Source organism: Cyprinus carpio, chromosome B5, assembly GCF_018340385.1.
Source record: "Cyprinus carpio isolate SPL01 chromosome B5, ASM1834038v1, whole genome shotgun sequence".
Classification (NCBI taxonomy): Eukaryota; Metazoa; Chordata; class Actinopteri; order Cypriniformes; family Cyprinidae; genus Cyprinus; species Cyprinus carpio.
The window spans coordinates 12,224,362-12,242,616 of NC_056601.1; the positions used below are offsets into that span (position 1 = coordinate 12,224,362).

Consider the following 18,255-nt stretch of genomic DNA (forward strand, 5'->3'; position numbering starts at 1 on the left):
TTCACATTGCGATATTTTGTTTTTCTGCGATATATATTGCAATATGAAAAAAAAATAAAAAAAAATCACAGGTGACTTAAATAGCTCTGTTTGGAAAAAAAATAATCAATGATTGGGGTGATTTTGTAGGTGAGTAAATTAAGAAAAAAGATACAAATGAAATATGCAGTGCTTTACATTTTTTAAGTAAATCTAAAAGTATTCAGATACAGAAATTGAATAATCAAATGTAAAATAACACTGCCAAGTCTTCATTGTATAAATTAAATCAAACAAATCTGTGTTAAATATACAAAAGTGATTTATCTCTATGTTTTTTGTTGTTTGATTAACATTCATGACACAGAAAGCCTCAGGAACATTAAACTGCTGTGAACCAATATACTGTTTCACATCCATTTTATTTCTCAGTTGTTTACCTTCACCTAAGCCATAAGCAACTGTGTTTACAAGGATACTTGCAGAGACATGCATTTTGACATGGTCTCCAGAATTCGGTGTTCACGTGCATCTGCGTGGCTCTCACTGTGTCTACAACGGACGCGAGCAGCGCGATGCGACAAAATACTGTAGAACCTATTATGTGATGCTGTCTGACTACACACTAGATGCGGCGTGGTGCAACACGACAAATCCCGACAGTAAACTGATGCCTTGTTTATGACACACTGACACAAAGTTCAAATAATTTGTAACGGTCGCTTTGTTGCATCAAGTGTAAACAGACTGTAGATGTTGCGGCGTGACACGACAGCTGACGCATCCGGTGTCTGTGTGTGAGCAAAGAAAACGATCAGTAGCCTGTAACTATAATGATCAGTATACTAAACATTGCACATCCTCTGATGTGACTATCGTGGATGCGCACATCGCAATATCGATGCTGAAACGATATATCGTGCAGCCCTAAATTAAAGTTGGTCTGTACTTTCATCAAAAATGTGACCTGTGCTTGTAAAAAAATGAGTCGGAATAAGCAAATTTTCAAAAATGAGTTATTATTATCACACTCTTCTTTATTGTCTAAATACCTTTAAAATGATATATGGCTTGTTAGAATTGGACACAAAATGACTGCGATATAGCAGTTTGAAGGCAATAGAGTCAGAAGAGTTGATTTTAAGAAAAATCAAGTGAAAGTTTTCTGAAGATTCCAAAGCAAATTTACCAAGCAATTTTGCATATTTTCCTCCAAATCTTTATAATAATAATTACTATTTTAATAATCACAGTATAGCTATTTTTAGTTTTATCTTTTTTATTAAAAATAAGAACAAAGATGCAAATAATTAGTAGTTTAATCAAGAGCAGCGAGAGATTCAGTCTTTTCTTTTAATGTTTGATTAACATTGAGACAGATCTATATTAAGACCTACTGTAATGCATGGATCTAATATAATGTTACACATCAGATTTTTCTCCATTAACTAAATGTTCAGGTAAAACATGACAGATTATGTTTGTGTGAATCTCTCCAAGACATATTTCACAATAATGTGCTTTACAGGGAGATTGCATGTTCTCGAGATGTGCGTCTTATGCAAGCGCTTTGCAAAGGTCAGTTAGCACGATTGTTTTGTTTTCATCAGCATGGGTTTGAAAATCATATTTCACTGGTTTGGACTAGGGTTGTAATGATATACCAGTATGACGGTTTATCACGGTAAGAAAAACATAATTTTAAACATAATTTTAATTATAAAATAAACACAAAATAAAGTCCAGGCCTGGTCCTCTCTAGTCCTTTACTGTCGTCACTCCTTTTATCCTTCTGGAGCTCCTCCGTGGTACTCGAGACCGGTGAGTGGCGCAGATGTCGTGCATTATCATTAACTCCACCGGCCTCACTCCGATCCCATGGCTCTTGGCCCCTCCCTACTCGTCACAATCATGTTTGTCCATGTTTTAACTTAGTATACCTTTGTTGTGCAGAACTTTGCCAAAAATAAAAGTTGTTAAATTTTCATTTGATACCTTTTAAAAACATTAATTAAAATGTTAAAGTGTTATATAGATATACATTAGGTGTATAGCTTAATTAATTAATTAATTTATTTATTTTTAATGAAATGAATTTTTTTTTCCGAAGGTAGACTTCATTGCTTTCATTAAAATGGTTTCAAGTTTGTTGTAATAAAGGATTTGTTCACTCAAATAACCAGAAGTTATCCTTTATTTAAGATCATTTAAAAATCATTCATTTTAATTACTATTTGGAGAATTGGGATCACTAGACGAGTACTTAATTAACAAATTTTTGTGAAAACCTCAAATTCGACCAAAACTGACATTTTTCACTTCTTTTGCCTGTAGCTCAAAATTAGCCTGTGCGCATTTCTCTTTCTTTTTTTGTAGGTTTTTGTCATATATAGTGATCTTTATTACTTTATAAAATATTTTGTAATTTTTGTATATGATTTTTTTGAGAAATGTGATGTTGTTATATAAACTCTACACTAAAACAAGTTGTATATTCTGTCTGTGAGTTGTATTGAAATACAAAATTTTGCAACAAAATATAATCAGAAACACTACATGGATCTAATTCCGAATAACAAAAAAGTATCATCATAAGTCCCCATGCTTTAACCAAAAACAACAACAACAACAAAAAATCATCAGTGCATTATCAGTGATCAAACTGAGCATGTTTAGCTGCCTCACCATTCAATTTGACAGGTTCTTGATGTGTAGTATTTTCAGTTGCTTATACTTAATGGCTTCAAAGTTGACTTTACTTATTTTTTATATAATGTTGCCTTTTTTCTACATTCAATAGTTAAGTCAGCCTTTAAAATAGCTTTGTCTGACAGAATGGAAGTTGGATTTACAGTGAGCAATATACTGATGTCATAAATAAAGTATGCGGTCATGAATTTAGAGACCTTCCCCTTCATGAAATCCACTCACAAGTTCATATTCATATTCATATTCAGAAAACATGCTACTTGTTTCTCCAAAAACAATGCTACAGCCAGTTATTCAACTTTGAAAATGTGCATTCCGTGTCGGAATGTCTGTTTTTGTTTTAGTCTGTGTGATTGCACCCACTTACAGTTTGCCCAGTAATATTTTAGCAGCCTGGATTGCTAGTGTGCAGCATACTGCAGTCTGCAGCCATGTAAGCCAGCTAACCAATTGGATCAGAGATCGCTGATTCCACCTCACCTAAAAAGCCCCGGTATCCATCTAAAAAGTTCTATGATTAAGGCACATTAAAACACGAACAAATCAACTCATCAGTTTACAGTGCAAGGTTTGTTGCATTTGATTGTCAGTTGCGCTCACTCATGTTGCATGTCCTCAATCTGACAACCCACATGAGCGTTGAGTCTGAGGAAGAGGTGACGGAAGAAACAATTTTTCAGTACCCATTTCAACCTCAACCACTAGCTGTCATTATTACATCCTGCACCTTTAAATAAAAAATCCGTGCACATAGTTCCTAAACAAGTCAAAACCATTCCAAACTTGGCTTCAGTAGAGCTAATGAATCTTCAGTCTGTCATATCGGCTCAAACAAGTTTTGTTAACAACACTCAAGATTATAAACTAATGAAACTTGCCAAAAACATTAACTATAAAAAAAAAACAAATCATGATAAATAAATTATGATTACACTTCCATGTCCATTACATAATAAAAATAAACACAACAGAAAGTGTTTTTGAGTTGTTATCGGGTTGTTTTTGAATTGGAAGGGGTTTTAAACTTGTTTAGTTTAAAAAAGCGTGGCCAATTTAAACACCCCTAATGGAACACAGAAAACATGAGGGGCAGAATGAGGAAAGAGTTCATTTTAGAGACAGATTTCGTTATCTGCTGGAGCTTGTTTTCATGTGCGTACATCTGCATCCTACTGTGTAATCGTACATTAAAACATAAACACACACAAGGCGAGGAGAACAATGGATTAAGAATGGCTAAAGGAAAGTGCAGGTGTCTGGGGAGGGGGTATCTGGTGAGTCGTTAAAATCTTGTTAGGCATTTTAGGGGACCCTTATCACTAATTCATTGGAAAAGTATTTGTGGAACAACAGTGGAGCTGAGCCAAGGAAAGTGAACATCCACTCACATACTGTATTACTCCCAACAGATTATTGTTTTAGCATGAGCTTCCACAGGTGACCTTCCTGTCTCTCTCTGAAAAACACACACACAAACTCGCTCTCTTTCTGAACCCACTCCAAAGACACACTTCCTCAAACACTTAAAGTCTTGTCAGATTTTCCACTGGATTTATATGCAGAGGTACCAGCACTAACTCTGAAAAACAGACAACTGTGTGTCAGGAACCATTGCCAAATATTTCCATGGCGCCCTTCCTTAGTGTATTTGTACTAGGATGAATGTGTGTTGTTTGTCATTTAGTATTTGTACTTTTTTTGTATTTGGTGTGTATATTTGTGTTATTTCCTTATAAAAAGGCAATCTCCAGACTTTTATGTTTGCATTTTTGCAATCTGCAAAATTCTGTAAGTGTTAACAAATTACCCAAAGCATTTAATAAACAACCACACAAAGGGCGGGGACATGTAGAACTTTGTGAATGACAGACGTTCCAATTCTGTGTAAATTGGTGGAACTTTCTTCAGAATTTCTGAGGTCGCAGATTCCATGTGGGCCTGGTTGTAAGTGTACATACACACTCTCAGTTCCTGTATTGTGGTCTTGCTGCGTGTAAGTGTTTGCATCAGTGTTCTCTTTGTGTTTTTTTCAGTTTCTACCTCACTTTGTTTCTCTTTGTAGGAGGTTGGTGTAGAGGGGGGTGTAAGGTTAGTGATGGAGAGCGCTCTCTCAGCAAGAGATCGGGTTGGCGTCCAAGACTTCCTGCTCTTGGAGAACTACAACAGCGAAGCTGCTTTCATTGAAAACCTGCGCCGGCGGTACAGAGAGGGCCTTTTTTATGTAAGACATACACAAACACCATCTTACTATATAATACAATTAGGGCTGTCAAATGATTAATCACGATTAATCACATCCAAAATAAAAGTTTTGTTTACATAATATATGTATGTGTACAGGGTATATTTATTATGTATATATAAATACACACACATAAATTATATATTTAGAAAATATTTACATGTATATACATTTATATATTTATATTCTTATATTTTATATTATATATAAATATATTTAATATATAAACATAACATATTCTTCTTAAATATATACATGCATGTGTGTGTATTTATATATACATAATAAATATACACAGTATACACACATATATTATGTAAACAAAACTTTTATTTTGGATGTGATTAATCGTGATTAATCATTTGACAGCCCTAAATACAATAAAATACTTTTAATTACATTTAGATTACAATTGCAAAGAATATGCAACTTGTGAGCATGTACATACAATAGGATAAAATATACAATGCTGTTTAAAAGTTTGCAGTCAGTCATTTTTTTTAAAAAACTTAAAAAATGAAAATTAATTACTCTCCCTCATGTTGCTCCAAACCCATATGACCTTTTTTCATTTTCGGAATGCAAATTAAGATATTTTTGATGAAATCCAGAGCTCTCTGACCCTGCATAGATAGTAATGCAGCTGAAATGTAGCAAGGACATCTGTGGTTCAACCATAATTTCATAAAGCTACAGGAATACTTTTTGTGCCCAAAAAAACTAAAATAATGACTTTATTCAGCATGCGTCGTGATACTCTCCACAATGCCGGCACGCCACAGCAAACAGGATGAGGAGGGGAAGAATTGTTGAATAAAGTCATTATTTTAGTTTTTTTGCAAACAAAAAGTATTCCCGTAGCTTTGTAAAATTACGATTGAACCACTGATGTCACATGGACTGTTTTACCAATGTCCTTGCTACGTTTCTGGATCTGGGAACATTTCAGTTGCGTTGCTGTCTATATGCAAGGTCAGAGAGCTCTTGGATTTCATAAAAAAAAATCTTAAATTGTATTCCGAAGATGAACAAAGGTCTTAAGGGTTTAAATTCATTAAATTGATCAAAATTTATTTTAAAGGGGTCATATGACATTGCTAAAAAGAACATTATTTTGTATGTTTGGTGTAATGCAATGTGTTTATATGGTTTAAGGTTAAAAAAAAACATTATTTTCCACATACTGTACATTATTGTTTCTACTCTATGCCCCGCCTTCTGAAACGTGTCGATTTTTACAAAGCTCATCATTCTGGCTCATTCTTAACACTGTGATGCTGTGTGTCCCGGCGCGATGAGACAAAACCAATAAAACTCATTACAAACGAGACATTTGTTGCATCCAGTGGGGGTCATAATTACTGATTATAATGACTTATACTGTCTTTTTACATGTTGCGTTGCTTTTTAGCGCAGCGTAAACATAAAACCATGTCTGCATTTGTGATCGGAGAAACGACAAACAACAAGCTTTAACAGTTACTCTACAGTGCTCAAAACTCATGTTTGAATCATCAGTGGCAAATCTTTTACATATGAAAACGTAATTACAGACTGTGTGTCATAAGCGCCAGACTGTCCTTGCAAAGTTGAAACTGCCCCACTTTATAGAAACAGACACCAACATTGTAGGCTACTCTCACAGGAAACAGTCCTTGTCCTCCGCAAAATGCGCTGCACACATCTGAATATTTGTGTTGAATACAACAGTGTTGTAAATTCAGCTTAACCACTGATTTCTAGTTGTGTCCTCTTTTGGAAGGCCAAACAAAGTGGTTTCGCTTTCACAATGAAACACACAGCAACTCCACAGCATGGCAGAAGGGGCTACAGCAAGAATAAAAGTTAAGCCTTCTTTCTTTGCGTGAACATTTGGGCGGCGTTATGCAAATCTTCCCACATCGTGACGTAGACGTGGGGGCATGTTAGAATTAGCCATTTTAGGTAGGACTGGTTGACTTTTAACTTTTATAAAGAATATCTCTTTGGATTTGAGACTTTAGTCTTTGTAACTTTACAGATCTTCTTTATGTACCAAGAGCTTGTAACACTCCAAAGAGAAAGGAAAAATTGAAATCGCAACATATGACCCCATTAAATTGGAATATTTCACAATATTACTGTATTTTTGATCAAAGTGCAAATTGCAGCCTTGGTGAGCAAAAAAACCAAAAAGATTTAAAAATCTTACCAATCCAAACTTTTGAATGGAAGTTTACATGTGGTTTTCTGATATCTTTCTCTCTTTCTGCCTCTTTATCTGTCTGTCTTTATAAGACATATATTGGCTCAGTGCTGGTGTCAGTGAATCCTTACAGAGAGTTGGAGATTTATTCCAAACAGAACATGGAGCGCCACAGAGGAGTCAATTTCTATGAGATCTCCCCTCACATGTGAGTGTTAAGTGTGTGTGTGTTTGTGTATTATGGCCGTGAGAATCCCTGAGAACATTCTGCCAATTCTCTTAGTATGACTCACTTTCCTGGAGATTCCGGAGATTGGACCATGCATACAATTTTCCACTTACACACACATTCACATTCACATTCACACTCACACTCACACACACCCACACCCACACCCACATACTCATTTAAAAAATATGTCAGATCCTTCCCATAGAAATGGGAAGAAAATATGTAAATGCAGGAAAGAAAATTTTACCTGTAAAATGATTTTATAGGATTTTTTAAAGTTTTACACATTGTGTTTGCACACATGAAGAAAAGTTTATAGTTTTGAAACCAATAATTGTAATGGTTTGTATTATCTGTGAGTGATTCTGTATGTTTGTGTGACTTTAGTTTTGCCCTGGCTGATAATTCATATCGTGCACTGCGGACTGAGAGACGAGATCAGTGTATTCTGATTTCGGGTGAGAGTGGCGCTGGAAAGACTGAGGCCTCCAAAAAGATCCTTCAGTACTACACACACATCTGTCCCACCCGCAACAACACACACACTATCAGAGAGAGACTGTTGCAGTCCAACCCAGTACTGGAGGTAAGCACACACAAACACTGCAAGGGTCCTCTGTGCACAGCTTCCTAATGTCACTCTCACTCTGTCACAACAGGCTTTCGGGAATGCTAAAACTCTCCGGAATGACAATTCGAGTCGTTTTGGGAAATACATGGACATTCAGTTTGACTATAAGGTAAATGAAATGCACTTCCTAGTTTAAAAACAGAACCCTTTGCTTAAATCCAGCCCAGATTTACTGGTCTACATTTCAGCTGTTCACATTAGCAACAGACTAATATGTATTGGAATATTTTAGCAAATATTTGGGCATTTTGGGCAATATTTGAGCTTATACACAAAACATAACCTTTTATGCACCATTAAAAACAGTTCTTTCAATTTTCGTCTTGTTTAGGGCGCTCCAATTGGAGGTCACATCCTAATCTACCTGTTAGAGAAATCCCGTGTGGCCCATCAGAACCATGGTGAGAGAAACTTCCACATCTTCTATCAACTGCTGGAGGGTGGAGAAGAGCCTCTTCTGAAGACACTTGGTTTGGAGAAAACCAACCCACAGCATTATCATTACCTGGTTAAGGTGTTTATGTTAATGGTGTCTATATGTGTCCATGACAGAGTGCAGATTTGTCTACTATTATCGGGCCATGGACATTGTTGGCATGTTTGTGGTATGTTTGTTTGTAACAGACACTCTCTCTCTGTCAGGGTAACTGTCCACGGGTGAGCTCTATCAGTGATAAGAACGGTTGGAAAGTTGTGAGAAATGCTCTCACCATTATTGGCTTTAATGAGGAGGAGATACAGGTACACCACACACAAACCCACTGGACATCCAGATCCACTGGACTGAAGACCTTCTGTCATAGTCAGAAAACACACTTACAAAGTTCCTCTCTTCTTTAGGAGCTGATGGAGATTGTGGCCAGTGTTCTACATCTGGGTAACATACAGTTCGGTGAAGATGAGGAGGGAGAGACACACGTCACCACTGAACCTCAACTGCAATATCTGTCCCAGGTGAGTTAAAGTCCCATCTCAAGTGATAACTCAGTATGTGTCTGAACTTTATACCTGTTTCTGGGGAATTCGATACCTGTCTCATTAGAGTCACTTGTCTCAGGTTTGTTGTGTGCTATTTTGACAATAGGGTGCTAGATGCTAGAGTGACCACATCTATCAGAAACCTGAATACCATTAAATAGATATTACATTGAATTCAAAGGCAATATTACAAATAAAAATAATATATCCCAAAACTTTTTTGTTGCAAATGATTTATTTGTTTGCAAAAGTTGAAATGATCACACTGTTATTTCGTGTTACAACTGGCATCTTGATGTCCTGCACACATACATAGTTGCAGAGAATGTTTTTTTTTTTTTTTTTTGTCAACAGCTGCTGGGTGTGGACGGGTCAGTCCTGAAAGAAGCTCTTACTCACAAGAAAATTGTTGCCAAAGGGGAGGAGGTAATATCACAAAATCTCTCTGTCTGTTCTGTCTCGCTTTCAGATTTCAACATGCTTGATCTTTGCTAATATTCTCATGCATTCTGTCTATTAGCACAGTTGTGAACAAACAGTTGTGTTTGTGTGTTGGATTTCAGATGATCAGTCCCTTGAGTTTAGAACAGGCTCTGTCTGCTCGGGACTCTTTGGCCAAAGCCATATATGGTCGTGCCTTTACCTGGCTTGTCCAGAAGTTAAACCAGTCATTGGCATTTAAGGTGTGTTTCTTCTTTCTGTCAATGAGGACCGTGTCCTTGCTTTTGCTTAAGTGGGCTTTTTTGTCAGAATGTCATCTGGCATGTATGAACTGGAGCTTAGTGTGCTTTTTAGGTTTTGATGTGCCATCTAGTGGAGTGATTATAAAGATTATTCTATTTTTGTGTTTTTACAGGATGAAGTCTACTACTCCAGTAAATGTTCTTCTATTATTGGTTTGCTGGACATATATGGATTTGAGGTCTTTCAACACAACAGGTCCGTTTGACTCCCTCTTTTACTGAAGAAATAGTCAAATAGAAGCAGATTATTTGCACTATTAAAACATTGCATTATAGAAAAAAAAATTACATTAAGATATCAGAATGGAAGTAAGGAAAAATTCATAAGTACATTCATGTCTTTTTTTTCTGTCTGTAGTTTTGAGCAGTTTTGCATTAATTACTGCAATGAAAAACTGCAGCAGCTGTTTATTGAGCTCACACTGAAAAGTGAACAGGAGGAGTATGAGGCAGAGGGGATCGTGGTGAGTCTGTGGGAGGAAAAATAATACAAAAGTCAGTGTATAAATGTTATATCTAAGTTCACCTATGTTGAAAATATTTCCATTAGTACATTTCTAAAGACATTCCAATTAATAACTATTTAAAGGGATAGTTCACCCAAAAAATAAAATTTTGTCATCATTGGGTGAACTATCACTTTAAATAAACCCTCAATTATGCACAGCAAGCCCCTCTATTTAGAATTATGTCCTATTTATTTAAAAATAAAAATAAGAAGAGGAATTATTATTACTATTATTAATAATAATAGGCCAGCAATTCATTGAACAAGCTGTATAACATCAACTCTGCAGTGGATATTGAAATCCGAAATATAGTGAAAACATTATTAATTAGCAAAGTAACAAGATCGACAGTTTAAGACATTAACTTGTAAGCACAAAACACAATATGAATAGACTTTATTGGATAAATCTAAGACATATAAACTAATCTAACACAAACACACGCACTCACACATTCATGCAAGTTGCCGGAAGAGAGAAAGTGAGGAAAGAATGAGTTTAAGAGAATGAAAATGTGAAGGAGGTACTTGTGTTGCCTGTGTAAGGGGTTCCCTTTGTTGTTGCCGAAAGGGGGTTTCCCAAGGTTGCTGATTGGCTGGAAGTTAAGTAGTCGTTGAAGTGACATCTTGGGAAGCCAATGGTTGGGTGTTAGCTGAAGATGCGGAGTTGTGGGCTGGTTGAAGTTTTGAGTCGGTCACAGACTTGGAGACAGCGTTGCAAAACATGAAACTCTCCACGTAAAGAAAAGAAACTAAAATAAAGGAATAGATGTAACGAGACTAGATGGTTTTTCTTCTCATCATGGCTAAGTAGCAGCGGGTATGCAGGCCAAAGCAGGCTGGATCGGCACTCAAAGTATGCAAAAAGTGATGGCAAAAAGCATAGCTAAAAGCACAAAGAAAAAGCAATGACCAAAAGCATAATTTGATGGTGACCTGAGTATTTAATCCCAAATGGTGTCCTGACCAATTAGACACTGTCTTATCTTGGGGTGTTGCTATTTTTCTCTTCCCAATACATAAATTAACACGTTATCTTATCAGTCACATGGTCCGACTTTTTCCGCTCTTGCAGAGTATAATTTTGGACATGATTTATATAACAAGAATATGATACATTTGACAAAGTTTTGATTGATAGAAACGTTTTAATTTTCAAACTCATAAATACCAAACATGAATATAATCCTATAAACTATTCATTAGTTATTCAAAATACATATCAATAAGTGATTAGCACATGATAATCAAATGTGTGGGTTACATACATAATATGGAGTTATGCATAGAAATAATTAGTTGCTCAGAAATCCTTTTAGCGTCATTTAGGTACATATATACATGGAAAGGCAGTTTCTGTGCCATTCTGTGAAGTAAGAATGTGTTCTTCTGTGAAGACCAAAGAGGTTAAAAGGAATTTCAGTCTGGTTTTTGTCTTGGCTGGGGGAATCCAAGGAAGCTTATGATTTCTGTCATGGATTTACATGTGATGGTCATGCTGTGCATCTTTTTGACCAACATCTTGGTTATTTGCCCCAAAATTGACAATCTCCTTCCTGAGTTGGGATTATTAATAAATTATCAATTCTTTTGTGTTAATGTTGCAAGCTGTTCTGTGAAAGAGTTGGTTGGTTAGGCTTGCTTCAGACTGGCTGGCGCTTGGATCTGGACAGATTTATGACATTGACTTGCCATCCTGTGCCTCTTTGAGGAATTCAGCTTCTCGTGTTTCAACCATGTTCTTGATTGAATCTTAAATTGTCTGATTGGCTCTGATACCCTACACAGTAAAGACATTTAAAACATTACAAAACCCTTCTATTTCAAATACATGCTGTTCTTTTGAACTTTCTGTTCATAGAAGAATCCAGAAGAAATGTATCACAATTTACACAAAAATATTAAGCAGCACAAATGTTTTCAACATTTATAATATTAAGAAATGTTTCCTAAAACCAAAAATCAGCATATCAGAATAATTTCTTAAGGATTATGTGACACTGAAAACTGAAAAAAAAAAATCAGCTTTGCCATCACATGAATAAATTACATGGTAATATATGTTGAAATAGAAAACTGATATTTGTAATAATATTACTAAACACAGCCTTGGTATGCATACAGACAGACTGCATTTCTTTTTTCACTTTTGTTATATTTGTGTAAAGATGACATTCCTTGTGTTTTGGCCAGTGGGAGAGAGTGGAATATTTCAACAACAAAATCATTTGTGACCTGGTGGAGGAGAAACATAAAGGCATCATCGCCATTCTGGTCTGTCTGTGTGTTTTCCTTCTAAATATGAGGTTTTCTGGTTCTTCCAAATTGAATTGAAATGAACTAATCAAATGTATTGTAATCAGGATGAGGAGTGCTTAAGACGAGGAGATGCCAGTGACATCACCTTTCTGGAAAAGTTGGAGGACACACTTGGAGGCCATGCCCATTTTGTCACGTAGGACCACTAGCATATTCTGTCTCCATTGTTTAAGCAGCATGCCTGATGTTTAAGATATTCCTGGGATCTGCTATCTGATTGGTCCAATTCATGTTCCAGTCATAAAATGGCCAACGGGAAGATACGCAAGGCTATTGGGCGAGAGGAATTTAGACTGGTTCATTATGCTGGAGAGGTCAACTACAACGTCAACGGTGAGGAGAGAATAGCCTTTCATCCATCTGTCCACCCATAGTTAATTTTGTTTGGTGCTGTGATTTTAATTTTTGTCCTTCCATTTTTTAGGGTTTCTGGACAAAAATAATGACCTGCTATACAGACACCTGAAGGAGGTACAGTGTGTTTACAGTGTGAGCATGATGTTATGGCTGAACAGTATGTGTTTCTAAACCCACTGTATCTCATTGCAGGTGCTGTGTCAGTCTGGGAATCACATTGTCAGTCAGTGCTTCCATGCAGATGAGTTGATGGACCAGAGAAGGCCAGAGACGGTTAGACGAACCCAAACACACACTCACACATACAGACACCACTGTACATAAACTCACAAAAAAAATGAAGTCTTGTTTTCTCTGCTCAGGCTGCCACACAGTTCAAGCTCAGTTTGGCTAAACTGATGGAGATTCTGATGTCTAAGGAACCATCGTATGTACGCTGCATAAAACCCAATGACGCTAAACAGTCAGGTAAAAGCATATGTATTTTGTATTTATAGACCAATAAATTGCACACACATAATGCTTGTATTTCCCTGTTTTGATGTTACTGACATGGTGCGTGCTGTTCTCCCTCCTTCCTCTTCCTCTGCTGCTTCAGGCAGATTTGATGAGGTTTTGGTCAGGCATCAGGTGAAGTATTTGGGTTTGATGGAGAATCTGAGAGTAAGGAGAGCTGGATTTGCATACAGACGAAACTATGAGGCGTTCTTAGAAAGGTCAGTCTTGCGCAACCAGTCTTTCTGTTAACAGATGTCCATGTTTCTTTACCTTGTTTTGTTTTTTGCACAGGTATAAGTCTCTGTGTCCAGACACCTGGCCAAACTGGCGCGGGAAACTCCCAGAGGGGGTTGCCACTCTGGTCAAACACCTCAACTACAAACCTGAAGAATACAAACTGGGCAGGTGAGGGGTGAGAAGAACAGATATACACACTACCATTTAAAAGTTTTTTTTTTTATAAATAAAAAAACAGAAACTCTGAAAATAGGGAAATGAGGTCCTCCTTTTCTGGCTCTGGGGCAGCAGTGGAGGAGCTGGGGTGAAGTTTATCTTAGTTTGCTTTCTGTTTAGGTCCAAAATCTTTATCCGCTTTCCAAGGACTCTGTTTGTGACTGAGGATGCACTTGAGGTCAAGAAACAAACCATTGGTATGTTCTTTCACTGCAAGCACTTGTTTTTTGAACATCTCTTTTGCTTAGTTTTTATTTTGATATAATGAATAAACTTACAGTGTCGGATTGTTTTTGCTGTCACTCTGCAGACATCTTGGCGGGGCTACAGGGAGCGAGCCAAGTACCACCGGATCCGACATGCAGGTAACCTTGACAAATAGACTAAACACAGACAGACAGGCATAGCAAAGGAAGGCAACAGCCAATCTGTTTATCTCTTTCATCTTGCAGTAATTGTTATCCAGTCATGGTGGAGAGGAGTCAAAGGCCGAAGGAAAGCCAAGCATCGTAGACAAGCAGCTGACACTATACGCAGGTTTGAGAGTTTTTATCATGTACTGTAGGTGAATGAGTAACATTGATTGTGACATTGATTCCGTCCTTTCTTAATCCTTGATTTCATCCTTCCTTAATTACACAGGTTCATCAAAGGCTTCATCCTGCGCAATGAGCCTCGTTGCCCTGACAATGAGTACTTTTTGGATCATGTGCGATTCTCTTTCTTGATGAAAGTGAAACGAAATCTGCCAAAAAGTGTTCTCGACAAGAGCTGGCCAAGACCACCACCCTCACTCACTGAGGTATGATAATGTTTTTTTTCCATGTTAATAATAATATGAAATGTTTCTTGAGGACCAAATCAGCATATTAGAATGATTTTTGAAGGATCATCTGACACTTAAGACTGGAGTAATGGCTAGCTGCTGAAAATTAAACTTTGCCATCACAGGAATAAATTATATTTTAAAATATACTGGTTAGTATAGTGGTTCGTGCATCAACATATAGCGCAACTGCGCTCACGGCGACCCGAGTTCGACAACATACTAGGCCATCTCACGTCCTTTCTTTCTTTTTTTACTGCTTCTTTGATCAAATAAATGCAGACTTGCTGAGTATAAAAGAATTCTTTTTAAAAACTGTCCCCAAAAACAGGGGTTCAAAAAATAGGGGTTGGGACCCCCCAGGGGGTCGTGAAACCACGAGAAGGGGTCGCAAGATGATTTCCAGAAATAAAATAATTTTTTAAAGGATTAGAAATAGGATATTTTACCCATAAATAAAAAATTATAAGTTGAATTAAAAATGAAACTCCAATGTGGAGTTTTGTTCTCCAGCATGTTGCCCACCCAACTAATTCATTGAAATGTAAGTAATGAGTAAATTACTATAAAATAATATTATTGTTGTTAGACTGTTGTGTTCCTTTGTGTTGTCATTATGCTATAAGTGCGTGTGCACCAAAACTTTTGTATACTTTAACCACCTCAAAGGAAAGTGGGGGCCCGAGGTACTGGCACTATTATTTTGGGGGTCGTGGGCTGAAAAGTTTTGAATGGCTGTGAATGTATAACTTTGTTTTTCCCCTACAGGCATCTGAGCTCCTTCACAGAATGTGCATTCGCAACCTGGTCAATGACTACTGCAGGAGAATCCAGCCAGAGTGGAAGAAGCAGGTACTGCATTCAACCAAGAGCAAATACACACATACATGGACAACCATAACTGATTTCACGCTGTCTGCAGTTGGAACAGAAGGTTGTAGCCAGTGCGATCTTTAGTGGTCAGAAGGACTGCTACCCTAGAAGTGTTCCCAAACTCTTTGTAGCCACCAGACTAGGTAATATTAACAAAAACATGAAAAATATCTATGCTGAAAACACAAATACATAGACAAACAAACATAGAAACTCACTGACACATTTTTATTACCACAGAGACTGAAGAGATCAATCTCAAAGTGCTGCAAACTCTTGGGACTGACAACAAGGTTAAGGTAAATGTGTTTTTATGCTTTGTGTAAAATTATAGCTTAATGTTTGTGTGTATTACATATAAATGTACTAGATGCTTTTAGATTTTTTGTTTGGTCACATCCTTCAATGTAGTATTCAGTGAAGTCCGCAATGAATCAGGTTAAGTTGTTTGTTTATTCATTTTGAATGTTACAGTGTTTTCAATGAACTACAATATAAACTGCAAAGACATTTTGAACTGAAAATGAAAAAGCACAACTTAAAAAAGGCCAAATAAGAGGAAAAAGGTCTAAAGACTATCTGCTTCCAGCAGAAAACTCAGGTGCCATCTCAACACCTGAGGCTTCATCCTGTTTCTCCTGTAGAGGGTGCACTCAGCCTCCAGAAAAAAAAAATAAAAAAAAATCATTAGACATTATGGACCAAAAAAAAAAAAAAAACTGAATCCTCCTACAGAATCACCTTACCACAAAACATGACACGTATTTATCAAAAGGAGCCAGTGAACCAGTATTATTAAGTTAACATAAAAGAACAAAATCAGTCTAGGTTAAATTAGAGGGGTTGAGAATCTATTTGTATATTCTTTTCTTTTTCAGTATGGTGTAGCGGTCACCAAGTACGATCGGCATGGTTTCCGCGCACGTATGCGTCAGCTGCTGTTGACCACTTCATCTGCTGTGCTGGTCCAGGATGCAAAAATCAAACAACGTATCGACTACGGCACATTGCTGGGTAATGTTACTGTAATACAGCTCTCTTCTTTGTTGCCTAACAATACTGTATGACATCCAAGCTTATTAAAGTTTCATACTCCTGTTTTTCACCGTGTCTAATTCTTGGGTAATCATACACTTCCCTAGTACTCAAACCATAAATTCTCATCAGTGACAAACAACTAGTGTGCCATTAACCTCTTACTAAGTAACACTTCACAATACCATACAATCTCGGTTTTTTTTTCTTTTTGTAGGTATCTCTGTTAGTTCCCTCAGTGATGGATTCTTTGTTTTGCATATTCCCACCACTGACAGTAAGCAGAAGGTGAGATAATGCCCTGTTATGCTTTGTGATTGTCTTGGTTGTGCAGCTGGACCTCTGTTATTTCACTTTGACCTTCTGACCTTTAGGGTGACCTGGTGCTGCAATGCGATCATGTGATTGAGGCTGTCACCAAGCTGGCCATCATGGCAGACAAGATACACAATGTCAACATCAGCCAGGACAGGTGTGTACGGTGTGTGTTTGTGTGCGTGCACAGTGGTAAATCCCTAAATAGACAAACTGTGTTCGGGAGTGCTGGCGATGTTCTCTAGAAAGGCATGAGAATTTCAGTTTTTACAGCAATTATATGTATGCATGTTTACAGTTTTCAATCTGATTGTGCTTTTCTCTCCAGTATCAGGTTTGCCATAGCGAGGGGAAAGGAGGGAGTTATAGATTTCTCAAGTGGTTCGGACCTGCGTGTGGTCAAGACCAAGAATGGACACCTGTCTGTGGTGAGGCTCACACATTTACTGATATAGAAATACAAGGCTGAAAAATGCAATGGTTTTGGTTAGAAGGGAAGAGAGACGACAACATTTATAAGAGTTTGGTAGAAAAAATGGTTGGTGATGGGATTTGAGGATTAAAAAGTGATAAAATGTACTAATAAAATGGATTATTTAGCGAATGTTGTTTGCAAGTAAACTGATTACTCTGGTCCCTCTCTTCCAGACCACCCCACAAATCTCATGAACAGCCAATGACAGCTCACCAGCAGTGGACAGATCATTTCACAGGAGTGCTTTAGCCAATCACTACACAGAGCCAGACTACACTTTTATGATTCATTTCAGTCTCACTTCAAAAGCACATTTTAGTATGTTAGCAAGTGTATATTAAAGGACATTTGTAATCTTTTCTTTTTTAAACTAAATTTTGCTTATGCTTTAATAATTTTGAATTAATTGATGAGTTTATTTTATATTTTCTCTCATCTGACCAATTAAATGAATCTTTGTTTTTCAATTATGTTAATAATTCAAGCTTTACTATGCAGATATACTATGAGTACTTTTGATGATCCTTATTAACTACATAATCTTTTTAAATTTAAATACAAAAGCATAGTGCTTTCCAAATAACACCATTACTTGTTAGCACAATGTTATGGTTAATTATGGACATTTTGGTTAATGCATTATTTTTGGTTTGCTTTAATAAATCTCTAAAACTTGCCAAAAAAAAAAAAAAAAACTGATGCCAAAAACCGCTTCTTCCGGCAGTGTTTTGAAACAGAAATCAGTCACAACATTTCAAAGTTTAGGCTGCATCAAGTGTTCAGCATGACTTGACTTACTGTCTATTGTATGTAAAAAAAAAAAAACAACAACAAAAAAAACTTTGTCACACAAATACACATACACTAGAAGTGCTTCTTTGTCATTTTATTCAGCAC

General features: G+C 36.8%; 1 protein-coding gene across 3 annotated transcripts in view; it reads left to right on the forward strand.

Moving 5' to 3' along the window:
- Positions 1 to 18,229, forward strand: part of LOC109088801 (unconventional myosin-Ic) — a 28,449-nt gene extending 10,220 nt beyond the window's left edge. For all 3 annotated transcript variants that reach the window (XM_042724370.1, XM_042724369.1, XM_019102932.2), the window contains exons 2-32: positions 4,751 to 4,909; positions 7,208 to 7,323; positions 7,735 to 7,933; positions 8,007 to 8,087; positions 8,310 to 8,492; positions 8,621 to 8,719; positions 8,819 to 8,932; positions 9,311 to 9,382; positions 9,520 to 9,639; positions 9,813 to 9,895; positions 10,058 to 10,163; positions 12,401 to 12,481; positions 12,571 to 12,662; positions 12,765 to 12,859; positions 12,951 to 12,997; positions 13,076 to 13,156; positions 13,246 to 13,351; positions 13,482 to 13,599; positions 13,673 to 13,786; positions 13,955 to 14,031; positions 14,131 to 14,199; positions 14,287 to 14,371; positions 14,477 to 14,636; positions 15,429 to 15,512; positions 15,583 to 15,676; positions 15,774 to 15,832; positions 16,412 to 16,547; positions 16,786 to 16,856; positions 16,943 to 17,040; positions 17,212 to 17,311; positions 17,532 to 18,229. In XM_042724370.1, coding sequence (XP_042580304.1) covers positions 4,784 to 4,909; positions 7,208 to 7,323; positions 7,735 to 7,933; positions 8,007 to 8,087; positions 8,310 to 8,492; positions 8,621 to 8,719; positions 8,819 to 8,932; positions 9,311 to 9,382; positions 9,520 to 9,639; positions 9,813 to 9,895; positions 10,058 to 10,163; positions 12,401 to 12,481; positions 12,571 to 12,662; positions 12,765 to 12,859; positions 12,951 to 12,997; positions 13,076 to 13,156; positions 13,246 to 13,351; positions 13,482 to 13,599; positions 13,673 to 13,786; positions 13,955 to 14,031; positions 14,131 to 14,199; positions 14,287 to 14,371; positions 14,477 to 14,636; positions 15,429 to 15,512; positions 15,583 to 15,676; positions 15,774 to 15,832; positions 16,412 to 16,547; positions 16,786 to 16,856; positions 16,943 to 17,040; positions 17,212 to 17,311; positions 17,532 to 17,552 — 3,087 coding nt within the window. In that variant the 5' untranslated portion in view covers positions 4,751 to 4,783 and the 3' untranslated portion in view covers positions 17,553 to 18,229. The remainder of the gene's footprint in view (positions 1 to 4,750; positions 4,910 to 7,207; positions 7,324 to 7,734; positions 7,934 to 8,006; positions 8,088 to 8,309; positions 8,493 to 8,620; positions 8,720 to 8,818; positions 8,933 to 9,310; positions 9,383 to 9,519; positions 9,640 to 9,812; positions 9,896 to 10,057; positions 10,164 to 12,400; positions 12,482 to 12,570; positions 12,663 to 12,764; positions 12,860 to 12,950; positions 12,998 to 13,075; positions 13,157 to 13,245; positions 13,352 to 13,481; positions 13,600 to 13,672; positions 13,787 to 13,954; positions 14,032 to 14,130; positions 14,200 to 14,286; positions 14,372 to 14,476; positions 14,637 to 15,428; positions 15,513 to 15,582; positions 15,677 to 15,773; positions 15,833 to 16,411; positions 16,548 to 16,785; positions 16,857 to 16,942; positions 17,041 to 17,211; positions 17,312 to 17,531) is intronic.
- The last annotated feature ends 26 nt before the right edge of the window (positions 18,230 to 18,255 follow it).